This window comes from Aplysia californica, unplaced genomic scaffold, assembly GCF_000002075.1.
Source record: "Aplysia californica isolate F4 #8 unplaced genomic scaffold, AplCal3.0 scaffold00504, whole genome shotgun sequence".
Classification (NCBI taxonomy): domain Eukaryota; kingdom Metazoa; phylum Mollusca; class Gastropoda; order Aplysiida; family Aplysiidae; genus Aplysia; species Aplysia californica.
Window position 1 is genome coordinate 4,629 of NW_004797774.1, and position 20,769 is coordinate 25,397.

Consider the following 20,769-nt stretch of genomic DNA (forward strand, 5'->3'; position numbering starts at 1 on the left):
CACACACACACACACAAACACACGCACACACACATCATAGGCCTAATAGTATTTAGATAGAATCTTTGCCTGTGATTGGTTTGATGTTCCAATAATTCACCAATAATGCATATTAATTAATATTATTTATGCGATCACTAGGCCCTAATTCTTTCTGTGTTTGCCTGAAATTATGAAACATGAACTGAGAAGCGATAGTACTAGCAAGAGACGCGTAAGTAAAGCGTAGAAATTTATTTGCCGAACGCGACATGCACTCTTCGACTCCGCCTCTAAGCCTCAAGACGAACTCGGGCTGAGATGGATATATAGGCCTACAATTACTACAAAGGAGCTTAGAACTTTTAATCTCATTGGCCTACACGAATCGAACTCGGGTCCCCTGTGTGCCACCGCGAAGCCTCTAACCGCTACACCAAAGAACCGATAGCGGAAATGTCAATCAGCTACATTTGCCTTTAAAGCAATTTATGGTTGATTATTTCTTACTTTGTAGTAAAATTATATTTGATAAACAGTTTTAAATGTATGAGTATGAATATTAGATCTAATGCTCCAGAAAGTCCACTGTTTCCGGCCTTTCATTTGTCTCGTGCCGTAGGCCAAGTCGATTTTTTTTTTTCGTTTTGTGGAAGTTAGGCTACTCAAATCAAATATTTATATTCGTGTTTCAGGCGTGTCAGCTTTCATTCTGAGAGAATGGAAATGACATATTCTTTTCAGGGAAAGAACTGTTCTGCATTATTTCTATTTCGCTTCAGTTTCTCTTGCTCCCCCAGTAATATTGTTTTTGAACAAGCTTGCTGTGTGTATCCCTCAAAAAGTGAAACTCCGGGAAGTTCTCACTCTTAAACAAAACTCAAAATTATTTATTTTTTTAAAAGTAAAAAGATAGAATCTAGATCTAGAGTGTAGATCTATTTAGATCTAGAATCTAGATCTAGGGCCCACATGTATGTAACACTCATGATGGTTAGGCCTAGCCTTGCCCTTGCCTCGACTCTTCGTGTTTACGGTTACTTTCGGTAATAGACCTACACATTCGGTGAACTGTGCTAACAGGGTACATAACTGTCATTGCCTGGCCAAATAAAGCGGATGCGGCAATCTTCTTATTGAAAGCAAGCCGCAAAGCCAGTGTTTTTATCCAGCTCTGTGTTTATGATGGTTCACAAACCATTGTCTACTTTAGATCTGCTTCGTCGTATGTCTAACCAAGGATAAGGCTGTAAAGAAAACAAAAACAAAATGGAACTTGTGTATTCTATAGACTTTCATGCTTTTTCTAAAGCAAGCGAATTTGTGTTTGATGAGAAAATATGCTGCACTTTGTCATGTCGAAACATTATCGCGTTCAGTCGTGCAAGGAGAGCTGAAAATGAAAGGTAATGTACCCCACCCAATGAAGGTATTATTTATATTCTATCAATTACAATAGAATGAATAATGTGATGGTGTGATTTTTCAATTTTTTGAATTCAGATTGTCTGAAGACAAGTGGCTATTCTCACCCGCCCGGAAGTTCTCGCAAGATCTACTCCTCCCCTCTTCTCTCTCTCTGTGTCTCTTTCTGAATACTGTCTATCGGTGTGGACGATCAAATTGACCAAAACAAAGTTAAAAAATGATGTTAAAACACAAAAGTAAATTAATTTGGTTGTCTACAAAGATGCTACGGCTATTTAACTTTTCGAATCGAGCCGAACTACGCGGGTCGCCATATTGTTTTGTTCTCTCTCTTTCTCTCTCTCACTCTCTCTCTCCACTGCCCACAGACAAAATTGTACGCTTTTAGTAGGCTACAAGTACAGTTGTAATGGAACGTTTGTTCACAGCACAGAATTCTACAATTTTTCTGTTATCACAGTGTAGAATTCTGTGGTTTAGGGTGAACGCAAAATTTGTTGGCCTAGATCTAGACTCTAGTCAGTCTAGGCTATAACGGTAAACGCGCACCGGGTGAGAATAGCCAAAAGACTCGCCTGCACTATTCTCACCCCGGGTGAGAATAGAGGTGGCCCTGAAGGTCAGTTATGGAGTCAAATCATCTGTACTGTTCTCATATGTCCATGGTACGTCGTTGTCTGTGTTAGTGTTGTAGCCTATCACCTGTGGGGTGCCCATTGTGGGATCAGGTCGGGTTGGCGCGGTTTGCTAGCCAGATTGAGGGCGCAAAGCGGCTATCGTGGCACAAGCCGATCATCACCTAAAAAACAAGCGCGTTTGTTTTCAGGTGATGAGTTGGGTGATTGTCCCGACCCAACCTGATCCCTTTCGCCTTTGCATAAATTGAGCACTCCGCTGTTAGCAAAAACAATCTCTCTTCATTTTGCTTGCCCAAAATTCTGCATCTTTCACTCATGTTACAATCACCAATCACATAAAACATTTTGTTATTGTCTATAATGCACAAGGAAATGATAGCAAACGATAAACATTGTTGTTGTTTAACTAGAGATATTGGAATGGCCACCTCTATTCTCACCCCGGGTGAGAATAGCGCAGGCGAGTTTTTTGGCTATTCTCACCCGGTGGGCGTTCACCGTTATAGCCTCGGCCAACCAGTGAAGCGTTCTCCCTGAACCACAGAATTCTACACTGTGATAACAGAATTATAGAATTCAGTGCTGTGAACAAACGTTCTGGATGTAGATCTATTACTACTGTTAGTGTTAGCCTAAAAGCGTGCAATTTTGTCTGTGGGCAGTGGAGAGAGAGAAAGAGAGAGAGAGAGGAGAAGCGCGAGAACTTCTGGGCAAAACAAAATGGCGACCCGCGTAGTTCGGCTCAATTCGGAAAGTTAAATAGCCGTAGCATCTTTGTAGACAGCCAAATTAATTTAGTTTTGTTTTTTAACATCATTTTTTAACTTTGTTTTGGTCAATTTGATCATCCACACCGATAGACAGTATTCAGAAAGAGAGAGAGAGAGGAGGAGTAGATCTTGTGAGAACTTCCGGAACAAAATGGCGACCCACGTAGTTCGGCTCGATCCGAAAAGTGAAATAGCCATAGCATCTTTGAAGACGATCAAATTAGCTAACTTTTGTGCTATAACGTAATTTTTTCTTGGCTTTTATCAAGTTGATCATCCACACCGATAGATAGTATTCCAAAATGAGGAAAAACAGGTCGTTTCACACCGGGTGAGAATAGCCTACGCTGGCAAGTCTCACACCGGGTGAGAGGTAGATCGTATTTTTATTCTCACCGCGGGTGAGAATAGCCACATGGAATCTAGATCTAGATCTAGACTATTCGGACTTATGTTAGGCTAGAAAACAGGTCTCATTTAATAGTAATTATTCAGGTTTAAAATACATGCTCTGTCATTAAGGCACCTGGTAGGCCTATTTTTTTGTTGTTGTGGTCAGTCTAGCCATCATATTAAAAATAAGTACGGCTAGACATAATATGGAATGGCCACCTCTATTCTCCCCCCGGGTGAGAATAACGCAGGCGAGTTTTTTGGCTATTCTCACCCGGTGGGCGTTCACTGTTATAGCCTCGGCCAACCAGTGAAGCATTCACCCTGAACCACAGAATTCTACATTGTGATAACAGAATTATAGAATTCTGTGCTGTGAACAAACGTTCTAGATCTAGACTTAAGTACGGCTAGCCTCTTCCGTTTTGATCCACTTACTAGATCTAGATCTAGATCGATCTAAACCACTGAATTCTACTATATGTGTAGAATTCTGTGATCTAAACTGGCCCTCCCGGGATCATTAGTTTGAACAGAACAACTAAGTTGAGTTGACCTTGCCAGTGGAAAAGTTGATTAGGTTGACCAATGAGATTGTGCGAAGCGATATCGCACTCTCGGCTTGCTGTGGGAAGAGGTGTTGGGAAGAGGCCACGGCTGTCCATTTTGTGCGATGTGATTTAAAAAAAAAAATTACAGAAAAATTTTTACTCAAGAAAATGAAATTAAACATGGGGAAAGACAAATGGTGGTGGAAGTTATGATGATGCTGTAGTGGTGGTGGAAAGACCCTGAGTTGTTGGTTACCGTTTACTTAGACACTGCCATTGGGTAGATCAAATGAGAGTGCAGTATTTTGACTTTTGACACAGTTACACAGTCCTTGTAGGCAATTCTAGTTCTAATTCTGGTTTTTCCTAAAATCCCCCGATGACAGTTATAAATATTGTTAGCCTCCTTACACTCACATAACTCACTTAAAAGCTGAGTCCGAATCGGACCCGAGTCCAAATAGATAAAACCAATAGTCGGACTCGAGTCCAAATAGATAAAAATTATATTCGAACTCATATTAAAAGGCCTACATATGTATCTTAATTTGTATCTTAAATTTATGTGTTCAGGATTTGAAAGCGATTATAATTATAAATGGTCTGGATGTTCTGTTTGCTGAAATTATGTGCCATGGAATTATCACCTCCAATTTTCCGTCGGCCTGTCGTGTAAAGATCCACTTCCATTACATTATTGTAACGGAAAAAATCATTGACATGGTTGCTATATTATATTATAATTATGGGGTTATAATGCCAAAATGTTTTGGACTATTAACGTCTAAAAAAGTAAAGTAGTGTATAGGCCTAGGCTTAGTAAACCTGCAGCAGAACTAAACTTGAACTGTCTGATTCTGATCTTGGGCTTAAGACTTTATAACCCAGCATGAGGAAGCTTTTTCTTTGTTTGCGCACTGGAACTCTTTCTCTCCTAACTATTTAGAGCAAATTAAAATGTAACATTTTTTACGTAACTTAAAATATTCTAAGGGCTTTTTTACCACTTTAGACCAGTGGAGCATCCCCAGGCATAGTGTAAGTGAGAAACTGACACACAGCTATTTTATTAGCCCCTCTTCATTGCCAGGGGGTGTGCAAATCTACTTTTGGGAATTTTGATTTTCAGTTCGTTAACCTGGAAGGCAGTCTCATGTCTCACTAACATGCTCTTAGCCATGAATTTCAGTTTTCTATCATGGTGTTGAACAGTGATAGTGTCACTTTTCTCACATGATTGTTCATTGATCTTTTTTTCTAACAAAAGGGCCTATCCAGTCCTATCTATAGCCATCTAATCCATAAAAAAATTTTTTTTTTAAATTTTCAAATTGAAGTCAAAAAGTGAAATTTTCTACCTTTTTAAAGTCAGTTTGGGGTTAACATTTGACGAGAGCAGGCGGTCTGCAAGACTAGACCTCTGTTTATCGTTTGCTTGCAGGTCTAGCTGTAACTAGTAAGCAAATTTGGTTCTGATAAGTGTGCATTTTATATTCCCAGAGACAAATCTACTGTGTGCTCACTTGTAGCTCTAAATTTCCATTCACAGAAGAATTAGGAGTTAAGAGCCAGATGGTTTGCATGACATACATCATGTAACATCATATAGAGACAACCAAGAATTGAATGACAGGTTTGACTGTGACATCAATGGAACAGCTCAAAGCTTTAAATTACAGTCCACTCCACTTGTAGTGAAGTCGGTGGTAAAGGTCTTCGGACATAACGATTTTTTTCTGTGGAACGGGCACCGATGTAACACAAACTCTCAATAAAATTGAAATGGTTGTACCGAATTCACTACATCCGTCGTGACGGCTGTAGTGATGCCTATTCTTATCCCCGGCCCATATATAGTCTATTAAAAAAATATAACTGTTTTTACGATGTTTCCCCTGTGGTTAGTTTTGACCTAGCATTGATGAACCTGATGTTTTGTAACGTTACGCACATTCACACAATAGTATGAGGCATCAGACACTAAGCAGGCAATATCCCACATGATACTACATGTATTGATGACCGTACATGATAAGCACTGAAGCTCAATATTAACCGTATAGTGAAGTTGAGTATTGGGATTATTTCCCTTGAATTTTTCTTCCAACGGCTGTTGCAAACTTCAGATGTAGCTATCTTTTTTCTGGTCCCCCAACGACATGGCTACAAGCGTAGTCGACTTTACGTGTTTTCGTGTGAAGTACCAGATATAATGCCAAAAGGCATCATGGGTTTTTTAAGTTAAAAGCTTAGTTGAACCGAACAATATAGATAGCAGTTTCATGCAGACTGCTCAAAAGGAAAGACTGTTTTTGTACATCATTAGTTCTACCATGCCTACTTCATTTCCATGATGAACAAAAAGTATTTAATACGCAAAATTATAAGGGTAGTGCTGTAAAAGTGTTGTGAATCCAGCTTTCTGTTACTCAGGAGGTGCATGCATGATGTTTAGAAAATATGTGTGAATAAAAACTTGTCTGTCTGATTTGTAAGATTAAATTAAAATTAGATTTTCAAATAATGTTATATTATGGTAAAATCCTTCCAAAATCCTTCCAGCTTGTAAAAAAGCTTTGCATGTCCTGTATATTGCTTTACTTTATAGTGCCATCAGCTTATTGTTACTTGTACATCAAGTGTGATTAATTATTCATTTTGTTGTCCTGACTGTGTGCACATACATTCATTATAGATTGTGAAGCGCATAGAGCTTGCTGTTGAGCGGGGATTTGCACTATACAAATGCTATCTATTATTAAATGGCATTTTTTTGATGATCTGACAATTACAGATGAAATATCGCATTGACATCTGAATGTACTGTTGTACAGTTATATTGTAGGTAGCTGTAGTGATGGTAAATTGCTGACACTGTGCTATTATTGTATAAATGCTGTGAGCAATTTTATTGGGCACTACTGAGGAACTACTTTTGTTGCTCCGGCAGGTGAAGGCACTTGGTATAAACTTATCCAGGAATAATTAGAAACTATTGATTTATAACTGAGTAATTGTAGATGATTTAGAAAATGAGAATTGAAGTGGAAGACTGAGCAACTTTATCAGGTGCTAAGTAACTCTACTTCTATTGCTTTAGCAGGTATAGGCACTTGTCCTGGAATAATTATAAACCATTGATTTATAATAGAGTAATTGCAGATGATTTATAAAATGAAAATTGAAGTAGAAGAAAATTGGGTTCTCAAGCGGATTTCAAGAGGCAATACTCAAATCCTGTTGATCGACATCCTTCTACATGCCCTTCATGGGCAATCCTAATATGTTTATTTTTAACAAACTGAATGGAACAGACACTTGAAACAACTAGAAACCAATTAACGATTGACTGATAGTGTTCGGCAGTGTTCACATGTGTTTTTACACTTTCGGTGTAAGTATGCTTACACAGTAGTATAGATTTTGTCATGGGCTAGTTCACCCTTCTCCTTCTCTCCCCCTCCCCTCCTCCCTAGACCTACTCTCATCTTCTATCCCCATTTCCCTCTCCCACGGTAAATTTACTTCATGTAAAAAAATGCGGGGAGTGCCTTGCAAAACAATAAACAAAAGATAGAAAGAGGTTGTGAAAGTTGTTTTTTTTCCACACTGCCTTGAACTACAACTGCCTTGAACTACACACGCACGCACACACACACACACACACACACACACACACACACACACACACACACACACACACACACACTCATACACACTCACATACGCACACTTCTTTTATCATGCCTAATTAAAATTTGCAACTTTACTGTTTTCAATTTCCCAGCTGTAAGGAGGCCTCTCTGTTTTCACAATGTAACCGTGGTAAAGCAAGATATATTTTATAGTCACACTTTCTTTCCTTCAGCTCAAACTGGGCTCTAAAGTTGATTTTGGTTTTACAAATGGCTTTTGAGAGTGAAAATTATAGAGATAAAATTGTGTTTGCTTGGTTAAAACAGGTTCTTAGGTGGACTAGGTACTTGCACTGCATGTTCTTAGGTGAAGATCTCTGCCTGTATCTTTTTGGTATTTGTCTTTTTTGTCTCACTTCATGGGGGAATCTTTCATGTATAGTTGAAACTGTTGAAGTTTAAAAAAATATTTCAGACTTTCATTGTTGACCCTTTATTATATTTTAGAACTTAAATTATGGCTGTAGCAGGGACATCTTTCTTTTAGTTAATTTCATGTTCATTGAAAGTGAAAGGGTTTCTGATTCTATATTGAAGTCAATACATCTGGGATTTTTGTTAGTGAAACACAGATGTTAGAAGTAGAAGTCAAATTACAATGTTCACAGTACCTTTTAATCCTTTTATGTTCTGAATTCACTGGACTTAAAGACTAATACATCGTGTGTTGGAATGGCGAAGACAAAGGTTTAGTTTAACCCAGACCTTTTAGCCTTTCTGCTTTTAAAGTATTTTGAGGAAAAAACTGGCATTAACAGCTGTGAAGAAGTTTCTGCTATTCCTGTTTTGTCTACAAATGCGTGGGTGTCATGACGAAAATAAATAGGCTGAGCTCTTCGCCAATGAGAAAAAAGGGTGAATTGGAGAATTGGAGTTAACCCTTAAAATGACCAGGAATCTGAGAAAATTTACACAATTTCCTCATGTTTTGGAGGATGGTGCTCCCCTTACATTTTCTCCAAATAAAATTAATAAATGGCTTGGCTGTGGGCTCTTGGTAGAGAATTTCAGTGTGAAAGTGTTAAAAGCAAGGTTTGCGAAATGGACACCACGTTGCACTTTATCTGTTGAAATTTAAAAGACAGTGGTGGTAAAATACACAACAGAATCATCAGAAACCAGACACCCTGATGAAGAATTGTTTTTGTTGGAAATCTGATTTGATTATCTCTCTGGGGACCTCATTGAGCTGTCAGTTGGGGGGAGAAACCCGAGCTCCTCTTTTTTGCCCTCTGTGGTGATCTTGATCTGATACTGAAGTGTTGGGGGCTGAGATATGCGCTCTAGATCAACATCACTTTGGAGCTGAAGGGTACGCACTTTATTGTGAACCGAGTGAGAGAAAAAAAAGGCGATCCTGTTGGCATGGAATTTTGGGAATTTGTATTTATAGTGTCTGTATCTTTTTTCTATATTTTTAGAGGCAGTTTTTAATTCAAACAGTTGTATTTTTTTTTTTTAGTGGTTGGCAGGTATTTATCAATAAAGCTAATTTTGTCATGTGCTGCTGTTATTCTATGCTGTATATAGCTTTGCTTACATTTTACTGGGTTGTTTACGACTTTGATTGTGCTGATCCTCACCTGTTTAATAGCTCAGTTCTCTATGTTATGCTCTTTATCTTCCAGTGGGGTGACGACCTCTGAAGGATGAATCCTTATGTATAATTTATTGATGTAAAACTGTTTATGTATATATTCATCCCGTAGCATATGCACACACACACACACACACACACACTCACACACACACACACACACACACACACACACACACACACACACACACACACTCACACACACTCACACTCACACACACACATACACACACATAGACACATAGTGCACAATTGTACTCAAATGCACGCATGAAAAGTTTCAAACTTCAGCAAGATCTCGTAGTCATGCGCATGAAACTTTTTATTTGGGCCAAGTTCTTCAATGATGATGTTTTCTATTTGTAATTTTCTTAAACTCATAGCGTAGAAAAGTCATAAGGATGTGCCTTGCAATGTTATGTGCAAATGTCAAATGAAGTATTGTTATTAAAGAAGAAGAAAAGGGCACATTGAGATGGTAATTGTATGAAATCTTATAATGTGCCTCATGAGAATTTCTGTTGTTTCCTTGACGCTTCATTTCAAAGTTAATTTTGCTAGCTGTGTCTCCCCAAATTTTGTTGACTGTTGCCTTTTCTTCTCCCCTTAGACGCCACAGCGGTCATTTTACCCGTGGACTTCTTTTCATGTTCTTTAACCTTCATTAGAGTAGCTGCAAAGTTGAAACATTTGGGTTAAAAACTGAAAGGTAGCTATACCTACTGCTTGAACAAATCGCAAACCCCCCCATTATTTTAGCTTGTATCTGATGGAGAGACAATGATCGTTTCTACTGTCATTGCTGGTGTTGCCTTGATTTATTTTTTCTCAAGACCTCTTTTTTATCCATGTGTTACTGCTATGCACATACAATATATTTCACCGTCGGTTACTTATGAAATATCTATGTGAAATAAATGAAATAAAAAAGTTACACTTTATTGATCCCAGCGGGGAAATTTGGGGTTACAATAGCAAACAAGCGCATACACCCACTTGCACACACACACACACACACACACACACACACACACACACACACACACACATACATACACATACCAAACACATGCACAACATAACACACATACACGAGTGAGAGAGAGAGAGAGAGACAGAGAGAGAAAGAGAGAGAGAGAGAGAATTTTACAGCCTTCATCCCAGAGAGAGAGAGAGAGAGAGACAGACAGACAGACAACAGGCAGACAGACAGACAGACAAAACGAGTGTGGTTGGCGGGTGCTCTGGTGGGGTTTGCTCCTTCTTTCCTATCAAGCATCTATCGTCCTGATCTACCCTCCTTCTTTTTGTGTTTGTTGCTCTCTTGTAACACCTCTAATCTTCGGCACTTATATGACCTTATTGTGTTGCAAGTGACGTAAAACTCTTTCTAAAACTAAAAGACAAAATGTCATCACCAATACAGACAATTTCACCCCCATCCTCCCTCCGTTGCAGGGACAAGCTGGACATCAGCTACGAGGTGTGCGTGGTGGACCTGGACAAGCCGTGGCAGGAGTACAGGGTCATGATGTCACACACGGCGGTCACTTACATGAGGTGGGACCCGGCCGGCACCACGCTGCTCATCGTCAACGCGGAGGGATGCTTCAGTCTCTGGAGGATGAAGGTCGGTGGTGCATCATTCATAATCAGAACGACATTGATTGAAGTATGTGTGTGGTTGGTGGGTGCTGTGCTGTGGTTTGCCTCTTCAAACCTATCAAACATATATCATCCTTTTCCCTTCTCTTTTTTGTGTGTTTGTTACTCTCTTGTAATACCTCTAATCTTCGGCACTTATATGACCTTATTGTGTTGCAAGTGCCGTAAAACTCTTACTAAAATTAAAACAACAAGAAACATTTGTCATCCTTTTCCCTCCTCTTTTTTGTGCGTTTGTTACTCTCTTGTAATACCTCTAATATTGTGCACTTGAATATAATATGACCTTGCCTAATAATAAATTGTGTTGTATGTTCTGTGTAGCTCTTACTAAAAACTAAATTAAAATTCTTCCTCCTCTTAAAAACTACAGGTCATCCTGAATTGCATTTGGGAGCTACAGTTAAACCTGTTCTAACCTGTCCGAGATAATCACATGTACAAATGACTATGACTATGACCCTTTCCGTCTTCCATCCTGTGTTTTTTCTTTTTCATTATGACACTGTGCAAGACGTTCACCTGTCTAAGACGACCACTGTTCTCCTTGGCAGCGGTGTGTGGCTGTCTTTGATAATTTCAACTGTAGTTATTAAGACTTTCACTCTTTGCAACAACATGGCGTGGGCAGAATGACATGGGCTCACTACTGCTGCTTGAATAGTGACAGTGGCAAAAACAACCTATTAATGCCTATTTATGCTGCAAAACTAGGCTGGGTGGTGTTAAAAAGGTCCTCCCAAAGATTAGCCAACAACAGAAGCCTTCCACGCAGCCCTTTACCAAAAAATTGCCCCCCCCCCCCCTGACATCTAATGATACAAGAGGAAGGATAAAGTAAAGCAAAATTAAGTTATGCTGCACATATAAACTCAGACCAATGCATAAAAGTTTAAGTGGTTTACCATTTCTAAATGTCAACATGTGCATTTTGTGTGGGGTACATGCTACAGGGGTTAAACTGTAACTGTGGTTGTTTGGCGAGTGCTCTGGTGTCATTTGCTTCTTCTTTCCTATCAAGCATCTATCGTCCTTATCTCCCCTTCTTCTTTTTTATGTTTGTTGCTCTCTTGTAACACCTCTAGTCTTCTGGCGCTCGTATGACCTTATGCAGTTGCGAGCGCCGTAAAACTCTTACTAAAACTAAAACTAAAACATCAGCATGTGCATTTTGTGTGGGGTGCGTGCTACAGGGGTCATACTGTAACTGCCACTTCTTTGTTGTTGATCCAGGATCACTTACTGAATGTTTGGGAGGAGGTAGGATCTGTGGAGATGGACAAAGAAGAGATCTTGGTTCTAGCTTGGCTTCACAATGGAATTCAGGTTTGTTTATTTATTTCTTTGGTGTGGGTGTGAGTGAGTGAGTGAAAGAGAGAGAGAGTGAGAGAGAGAGAGAGAATGAGAGAGGGGAGAGAAAGAGATTATAAGAGAGAGATTTTGAGAGAGAGAATGAGATAAAGAGAATTGTGAGTAAAACAGTGTTGTTGATGTTGGTACATGTGTTTAGTGTCATGCTTATGCTTGTGCTTAGGTTTGAGTGTATGTGAAATGGTGCTGATACATCCATTTCTGTGTGTGATTATTTTTTGGGTGTTTGTAAGGCAGCTTCATTTCATAACAATTGGAACTATCAGTATTGGAGGCAGGACAATTACTAACTTGCGTTTTGCCGATGGCATCGATGAATTAGCAGGAAAAGAACAGGAGCTCGCCACACTAGTGGAGCGGCTGGACACAACCTCAGCAGCCTATGGCATGGAGATCAGTGCTGAGAAAACCAAGCTAATGACCAATAACACCAATGGCATCAATGCGGACATCAAAGTCAGGGGCGAGAAACTTGAGACCGTCAACAGCTTCAAATACCTCGGATCTATCGTCTCAGATGAAGGCTCAAGACCAGAAATTCTCTCCAGAATCGTGCAAACAACAACTGCGCTGTCAAAACTGAAGCCTATTTGGATGGACAGAAACATCACGCACAGCTAAAAAATTAGACTAATGCGCTCACTGGTCATCTCAATATTTTTATACGCCTGCGAGTCGTGGACACTAACAGCAGAATTAGAGAAAAAGATTCAGATCACAGAGATGAGATGTTACCGCAGACTCCTTGACATCTCGTACAAAGACCACGTTTCAAATGCCGAAATACGAAAGAGAATCACCAACACAGGGAGACATTATGAAGATCTACTGACCACAGTAAAAATACGAAAAATAAAATGGTATCGGCATGTCACAAGATCCACAGGACTTGCCAAAACAATCCTGCAAGGAACCGTACAAGGAAAGAGAAAGAGAGGAAGGCAGAGAAGGAGATGGGAGGAAAACATTAAAGAGTGGACAGGAAAGACGATGGGTGACAATCTGAGGAGAGCGGAGGACAAAAATAGATGGCGAGAGCTGGTTTTCCAATGCAGTGGTGCCCCAACTGTTGCCCCAACCACGGGATAGAAGAAGAAGAAGAAGAAAAGGCATGATGAGTTGTGTTCGAACACATTGCAACAAATAAGACTTATGTCTACTCTTACTCTCTGTTATTTATACCTTTTTTCTGCATTTTGAAATTATCAGACCCTGAAAGTCCTTTTCATAAAATAATCCTGCTGATTGTGCTTGAATTTAAATACATGGGAAGTATTGTGTTCAATGTTAAAAATGCATTTAAGGCCAATTTAAAAAATCGCATTTTACTATGCTCTATACATTACTCTTTGTAAATTTGTGCTAAAGGATTTGCTTTTGCTTCACTTAATTACTAAAAGGCAGACTGGTTTCTTTTCAGACTTTGTTCAATCCAGAGGCAAGAGATTTAATTGTGTACAACGAGAAGTTTTCTTTGGCCAAGATGTACCCATCTGTCACTCAGTTTGGAAAGAAACCAGTTGACGGTTGGATAGCTGTCACTTCAACTGGCATGGTAGGTGACATCTGTTAGTTTTTTGTCTGACAGTCATCTTTTTTGGGGTGAGAGGGGGTTTATAATAAGTGTGTGATTTATGTTTAACTTTTAAAATCAGATGTGTGCTTTCAGCCTTGTCTTTTTTTAAAACAATTTTTTTTTGTCTTTTGAGAACTCTTCTTTATTAAAGAGAATAGAATTTTAAAATGTTATATTTATTATATTTTTTGGTTTAGATCACACTTCTCACTGTTTCCATCTCTGTTGGTGCTAATGATGTCAGTGTCAGGCAAACATTCTGGATGGCATCAGAATGATATTTAAGTATTTGAAAGCCCTTTCATTTTCATCATCAAATCCAAGTTCCCTTTTAAAATGCTAAAAAAAATATTCCTTTTTGACATCTTTGAGCCCATCAGTAACGACACCATACATTTTTAAGTGTAAAGATCTCCCTAACCAGTGTGCCAGGATCTGGACAATAAAGATGTATCTTTTCTAGTGGCAAAAGAAGTTTAAATTGAAATGATCCCAATTTATGATGAATGCATGGAAGCGAACCTTTTATCTCTTAGACGCATTGCTGCTTAGGTAACAATGGAATTAAGGGAGTTGTTAAATCAATTGATAAACTGTATAGCTCATATATGGCAGTGTGGCTTTTGGGCAAATTCAGGCTTGTCTCATTTGTAGGTAAATCACGCTTTCTGTGTTTAGAATCACTCATTTTGTTCTGTTGTGTAGCAAGTAAGTAAAATAGTGGAAAAGAAATGGCAGTAGTGCTTTTTATCTTGCATGTTTTTGTTTGCCTCACCTACTACACTTTCAGGAGGGACAATTTAAATCCCATGGTAAACGCTATTTAATTCATTAACCTGTCTGTCCCCGTGTTTTTTTGCGCCCCGCATAATTTAGCAAAATTTGATCATTTTTTTCATAATTTCTGATTATTTTCCTTTATCATTCTTTGTTAAAATTAACAGAATCGCATAATTTCGCATTTTTGGGCTCAGTTTGCATAATTTTCAGAATTTTCTCGCTTAAAACGACAGGGACAGACCTGTCTTCACACTTTTCACTCTCTCCCTTTGGTCTCTCTCCTCAGTTGTTAGTGGGCCTCATCCCTGACCACAGTGGACCGCTGGTGATGGGGAAAGCCTCCTTGAGCCAGATCCCAATGCACATCACTCAAGCGGATGTGGCCTTCATGCCTGATGGACAGATCCTCATTGCAGCCAGTGACGGACAACTCAACTCCTCTGTTCATTGTTACATAGCAGCCCTGGCTCTCAAAAATCACGCCTGCCTTGTTAGGTGTAGCCCTTCTGCTAGCTTTTTCCTCAAGAAGCAGGTGCCTAGTGAAATCTGTTAAAGAAGTTGTGTGTTTGTTTACCTAGGCTTTGTTAATAATATGTCTTGCAATCAAAGGTTTTGTTGGTTTTCTAAAAACTTTTTCTTTAGGTTGATGGTTTGTATACCACATACATGTATGTGTTACCTTCGGAAATCGCATCATCTATGTGAAGTTCCTGACTTACTGCATAATGAGTCTCTTAGTGAGAGAGCCAAAACTTACTTTGTCCTTCCCTCTTTATGTGCTCATGATGTGTGTTGTTGCCGTAAAATGTCATATGACCATGTCATTTTTGATGTCATGCAGCAGAATAGTGGTCTTGGAGCCGGTTGGGTTTCTTGTGTTGTGTAACAGACTAACTTGTACAAGCCAAACTTCACATCCCAATGAGATGATGGAGAAAGGAAAAATTCTGTTTAACTGTGAAGAAATGTAGGCATAGAGCTGTATGGAGGCATCATTGTTCTTTAATTATTTCTTCTCAGCCTGATCCAGCAATTCAAGAACAGCACACTCCGCGACTGACGCGCCTCAGCTTCATGAACAGAGAGAGCAGCGAAGTGCTGCTGGCCTGTTGGGGCACTGCAAACTACAGCTGTGTAGAGGTAATACATGGTTCCCATGGGATTAACCTGTCACTATCATTTCTCCAAATAAGTTGAAATGTTGCTGCATTTTAGTGTGGGAAAATATCACAAGTTTCAAGTGCCACTCCCATCCTTGTCTTGAATAGGAAACTTTTTAAAGTCTTTCCATTTGAGCAAAATCTTATCACCTGTAACTGCATGGCAGTCTGATTGTTTCTAATATCAGTTGTAGCACCTGGGCTGCTGTGATACTAGCATCCACCTTTATCATCTTAGTTTAATTGATAACAGAATTTTATTATATTTGAATGGTCCTGTTTCCTCATGTATTCACTGCCTCAATATATTATTTTAAGTTTATTTCACTGCCATATATATTAGTTCCTTTTTACCACTATTGTGTTAATATTAGTATGTCAGTCGTCAACTTGGAGTAACACATTAATTGGACTTTTAGATACATGTACCTTTGTCCACCTGACCCTCATGAGTTCCCTTATCAATTATATTACTACTTGCTGAAATTAGCATATCATGTTGACGTCTTTGGTGTATAAGGTCCAAGTAACATAGTTTAATGCATTTTCTCTATTATGGGTATGTTTGCCTTCAAATGCAAATGAAGCTTAGACTTTTGTAAACAAAAAAAAGTCTTGTCGTCATCCTTTACTCTCTTTTAGGACATTTTCTCTGTCACATTTACTCTCTTTTAGGATATTTTTCTCCTGTCATTTTCATGGTTTGCATGTTTTTCCTTTTGAGAAAATTGTTAAAGGTTTAGGTATGTCCTTCAACAAAGCAAGTACGCTAAAAATATGCTCTATTTCTTATGCACGTGTATTGTTGTGTGGTCTTTGTGTTCTTGTGTCAAGCATATTAACCCCCCGGCGGCAGTGCCACTGACTGTAGTGTCCTTAGTCCATTCCCAAAGGGGGGACATTTCTCGTTCATGCACAGTAGAATTGTAAATGGGCTGATTCATGTCACGCTCATAACTGTGCCTGATCTACGACAGGGAACTGCTGCTTTTTCTTTCTTAATCCTTACTATTGTCATTTTCCTCTACTTCTTTTGTATGTTTGTCACTCTCTTGTGACCTGCTATTTCTGAGGTGCCTTGATAGTCAAAGCAGACCTTGTGCTGTTGAAGCTAGAGATGTGAGCAGAGTAAGTCTGATTCCCTGTAAAGACTTCTCTGTTGACACCCACCCCTTGGCGCTCATATGACCGTATGCAGCTAGTTGCGAGCGCCGTAAAACCTTCTACTATTTAAAAAAAAAAGTTCTTATATTAATGTTATTTAGTTATTTATATTTAATGCTGGTGAAGTCAAGCATTAATTATAACAGAATGTAATTGACAAGAAACGAGTTGTCTAACTGGAAGTTCCCCAGTGTTATTGTTAGTCTGTTGTTGTTGTCCCAGTGCTAAAGTCAGTCTTTGACATTTTGGTAATTATTAATGCTCTCGAGACCTTTTGTCCCTCCGTGGCGTTATTGAGATCTACTGACCGTTGTGAAAATTTCAAAGGTTTTTTTGTGTGTTTAGTGAGAACGTTATAAATCGATAGGTTTGGGAACAACCACAGATTGTTATAGAAAATAAATAGCCACTATTTGATAAGTCAACTCTGATTATGATGCAGACAGATGAGGGTTTTATGCAATCTTTGATTAAGAAACTTAATTTTGTTATTGGAAAAGCTTCTTCTTGACTCAAAGCTGTGAGGATGGTCCTGGGGCTGTCTTTAATATGCAGTGTTGTGTATTTATTATAGCTGATTGAAAAAAGAACGTCAACAAAGGTTTGATGTACTTTTCATATTAGATAGTAGATACTTACGTTATGATGTAGAGATGATTGAAAAAACAACAACCAAGGTTTGATATACTTTTCATATTAGATAGTAGATACCTACGTTATGATGTAGAGATGATTGAAAAAAAACAACAACCAAGGTTTGATGTACTTTTCAACTTGGATAGAAGATACCCACGTTTTTGTCGGGAGTGTACATCAATAGCTTGGACAGAATTGACCAACTGTGTTGTAACGTATCTATGTCGTAACGTGACCTTCTTGTATATAAACAACTTCCGTTACTACTCGTCCACACTGAGGTTTTGTGTTTGTTTGTGAACACGTTTCAAAATTCCCCCCCTCGGGGCAGTGCCACTGACTGTAGTGTCGTTAGGCCATTCCCAAAGGGGGGACATTTTTCGTTCAAGCACAGTAGAATTGTAAATGGGCTAATTCATCATGTCACGCTCATAACTGTGCCTGATCTGCAATAGGGAACTGCTGCTTTTTCTTTCCTAATCCTTACTATTGTCATTTTCCTCTACTTCTTTTGTATGTTTGTCACTCTTGTGACCCGCTATTTCCGGGATGCCTTGATAGTCGAAGCAGACCTTGTGCTGTTGAAGCTAGAGAGGTGAGCAGAGTAAGTCTTGATTCCCTGTAAGGACTTCTTTGTTGACACCCACCCCTTGGCGCTCATATGACCTTATGCAGTTGCGAGCGCCGTAAAACCCTCTACTAAAAAAAAAACAAAGAACGTTTCATAATTATTCGTGAAGCTGTAAACATAGGCAGAACGTAACAGTTATAACATTTGTAAAAAGATTTAGAAAGTATGATAAAGTGTGCCTCAACATTTTCATTCTCAAATCGTCCTCAATCCATCTTTTGTTTTGCGCAGGTCTGGCATCTAATAGAGCAGACGGTGCCTCTCAACCGGCGGTTCCAGAACGCAGCAGTGACTGAGTATGCCTTCAAGACAAAGCGCTGGATCCACAAGTCTTCGTTCGTTCATCGCTCAGGGTTAACCAACATTGCGCGGCCAAAGATGCCCATCAGTCGCTCTTTCAACATGGAGTCGACCAATTTCCTGTGCTACTTTGCGTGCACTTACCGAGATGGCTCAATCAAAATTGTTCACAGGCAGAGTTATCAGGTGGGTTTTAGATTGTCTGACCAGCTGGGTAGGAGGTTCCGTCGCCCTCACGAAATTAAGAAAATGTTTTCTGTAATTGAAGCTCTTGCAGTATCTTATCTGTATGTCCCCTTTATCTCAAATGCTTCTTGGACACGAAGGTCGGTTTAAGGGAAGACCGGGGTCAGCGATCCCAGGCAATATTGATGATTTTTTCCCAAACTATCCAACTTTTGTTTTTTGAGGAAAAACTTCCTTTGACATCTGTTCTATCGGGTCACAATGAAGAATGTTGAAAAAACACCCTAAATGACCTAAAAGGGCGTTTGAAAAGTGCAAATTGCTCTAAAGATCCTTGAAAAAATCCCTGTTTTTTCTGTTTTTCTCAAAATCTACTTTTTGACATATGTGACCTCCTGGGTGTAAGGAGTTTTCAAATACTACCGAAGCTAGAAGCTTCAAATTTGGCGTACAGGTGCTTTAAGATTGATTCTGGGGATCTATGTAAGGGAATTAGGAAATATTGGTAACTTGTGGAAATATTCAAATTTTTTGTAATATATACCCCAAAATTTCGTCAACTGACTCTAGGGGATCCAATGACTTTGGGCTCACTTTTTTAGTTTTAAAGATAGGTCAAAATCCTCACATGGATCCCCAGATCATATTGGTTTGTACTTGTATGCCAAATTTCAGGCTGATAATTCAATATTTACTATGAAATTCTTCTGCACTAAGAAACTGGTTTGAAAATCCAAGATGGCCGCCACAGAGACCCATTTTTCAGAAAAATCTAACAAATTCACCTCTAGTACATCCTATTTACCTATGAACTTCTTGCACCATTACATGAAAGTGAATAAAAGTCATTGGTTTAGAAAATTTGTCCTAGAGTGTACGTCTCCCCTTAATGTTGTCTTTTATTGGCACATAAAGGCCCAGTAGCAGTTAGTGAAAACTGATAATTTTTCCTTGAGCAGAATCTAGCTTTGTCCACACCATCAAATGCAGATTCCTAACCTATTTACTTTGATACCAAATTAACTTTTCTGTGATGATTGTCAAAAAAAGTTGTGGCATTTTTCTTTGTTTTATTTAACACCCCCCCCCCCCCCCCCCAAATTACTGCTTTGTCAAATTGACTGAAAAGCCGTATTTGACTCATCACAACGCAAAATCTAATGCAGCCAAATGCTTGGTATTTTTTAGAATACAGCTTGGTAAACAAGCTTAATTGTTTTAACAGAAGAGAATGTCAATATTTATTGGTACAAAGTGTACTTTTCATTCAAAATGATGCATGAACATCGCTCTTAGGCGCGCCGTCCACTCTCCACCAGTCCTGTTGCTGGCAATGACCTAAGCCGTGCTGGAGGCAAAGTCAAACATGTAGTCACATTCTGTTATGGCTTGCACTCTCCATGAATGATCACTCTGGTTTGAATTTAGCGTATTCAAATAGACCCTGTGTTCAGCTCTTATTTTCGTATGAAACTTTTAAATGATTTTTTCAGACCTAAATGGTTTTTTAATGCATTTTCATAGCAAAGTTTGGCTTGAATCTACCACAAACAGTTTTCAAGTTGAAGTTCGTTTATTTGTGACTTTCATTTTGTTATAGCTTCAAATTTTTGTGCCCCTTTTAAGCAAATCATGTGTTACAGTTCAATGCTTTACACGAATTACAGGAACACGCCCATGCGAAACTTTTTCCTGTGTTACAACTCAGTGCTCTACAAGATTCACCAAAACACACACACATGTGGAACTTTCTCATGTTGAAACTGTGACAAAGCTTAACCATATTTCTTAATGCTTTTGGTTCCAGGTGATCTACACTTTCTCCTTGGACCAGCTCATTAATTTCAAGACGGAGCCCCCAGAGAAACGGTCTCGCACTGCAGTCCCCCACCTGGTCTCCGCCGTGCAGACCAACACTGGCTGTGGCTTGGTGGGCCTGGGGGAAGGTCGTCTCTACTTGTTCCGGATGTTCAACTCTCGCGAAGGTTCGCTGCAGATGCTGCCGGTCTTTGTGGTTTTACTGCTGGAGTACACCATGTACACCGGGCTGGATTCGTGGGACGTGCTGCTGGCCGTCCGGCAAGGTCTGTCGTGTTTGTCTGGTTGTTGTTCTAGGGACAAGTCTGTTGCTTCAAAATGTGCACCGTTTGGACCTTCTTCTTCTTCTTCTTCTTCTGCCGCCTCTTCTTCTTCTCCTTCTTCTTCTTCTTCTTCTTCTTCTTCTCCTTCTCCTCCTCCTCCTCCTCCTC

The 20,769-nt window shown here is 39.3% G+C and overlaps 1 protein-coding gene across 1 annotated transcript in view; it reads left to right on the plus strand.

Moving 5' to 3' along the window:
* Window positions 1-1,094: 1,094 nt before the first annotated feature.
* The window catches only part of LOC101858570 (mediator of RNA polymerase II transcription subunit 16), a 28,267-nt gene continuing 8,592 nt past the window's right edge, over window positions 1,095-20,769 (plus strand). Inside the window, exons 1-8 of the mRNA XM_005105970.3 lie at window positions 1,095-1,385; window positions 10,510-10,681; window positions 11,950-12,042; window positions 13,508-13,642; window positions 14,730-14,975; window positions 15,464-15,583; window positions 18,266-18,520; window positions 20,328-20,604. Of these exons, the coding sequence (XP_005106027.1) occupies window positions 1,249-1,385; window positions 10,510-10,681; window positions 11,950-12,042; window positions 13,508-13,642; window positions 14,730-14,975; window positions 15,464-15,583; window positions 18,266-18,520; window positions 20,328-20,604 (1,435 nt within the window). The 5' untranslated portion in view covers window positions 1,095-1,248. The remainder of the gene's footprint in view (window positions 1,386-10,509; window positions 10,682-11,949; window positions 12,043-13,507; window positions 13,643-14,729; window positions 14,976-15,463; window positions 15,584-18,265; window positions 18,521-20,327; window positions 20,605-20,769) is intronic.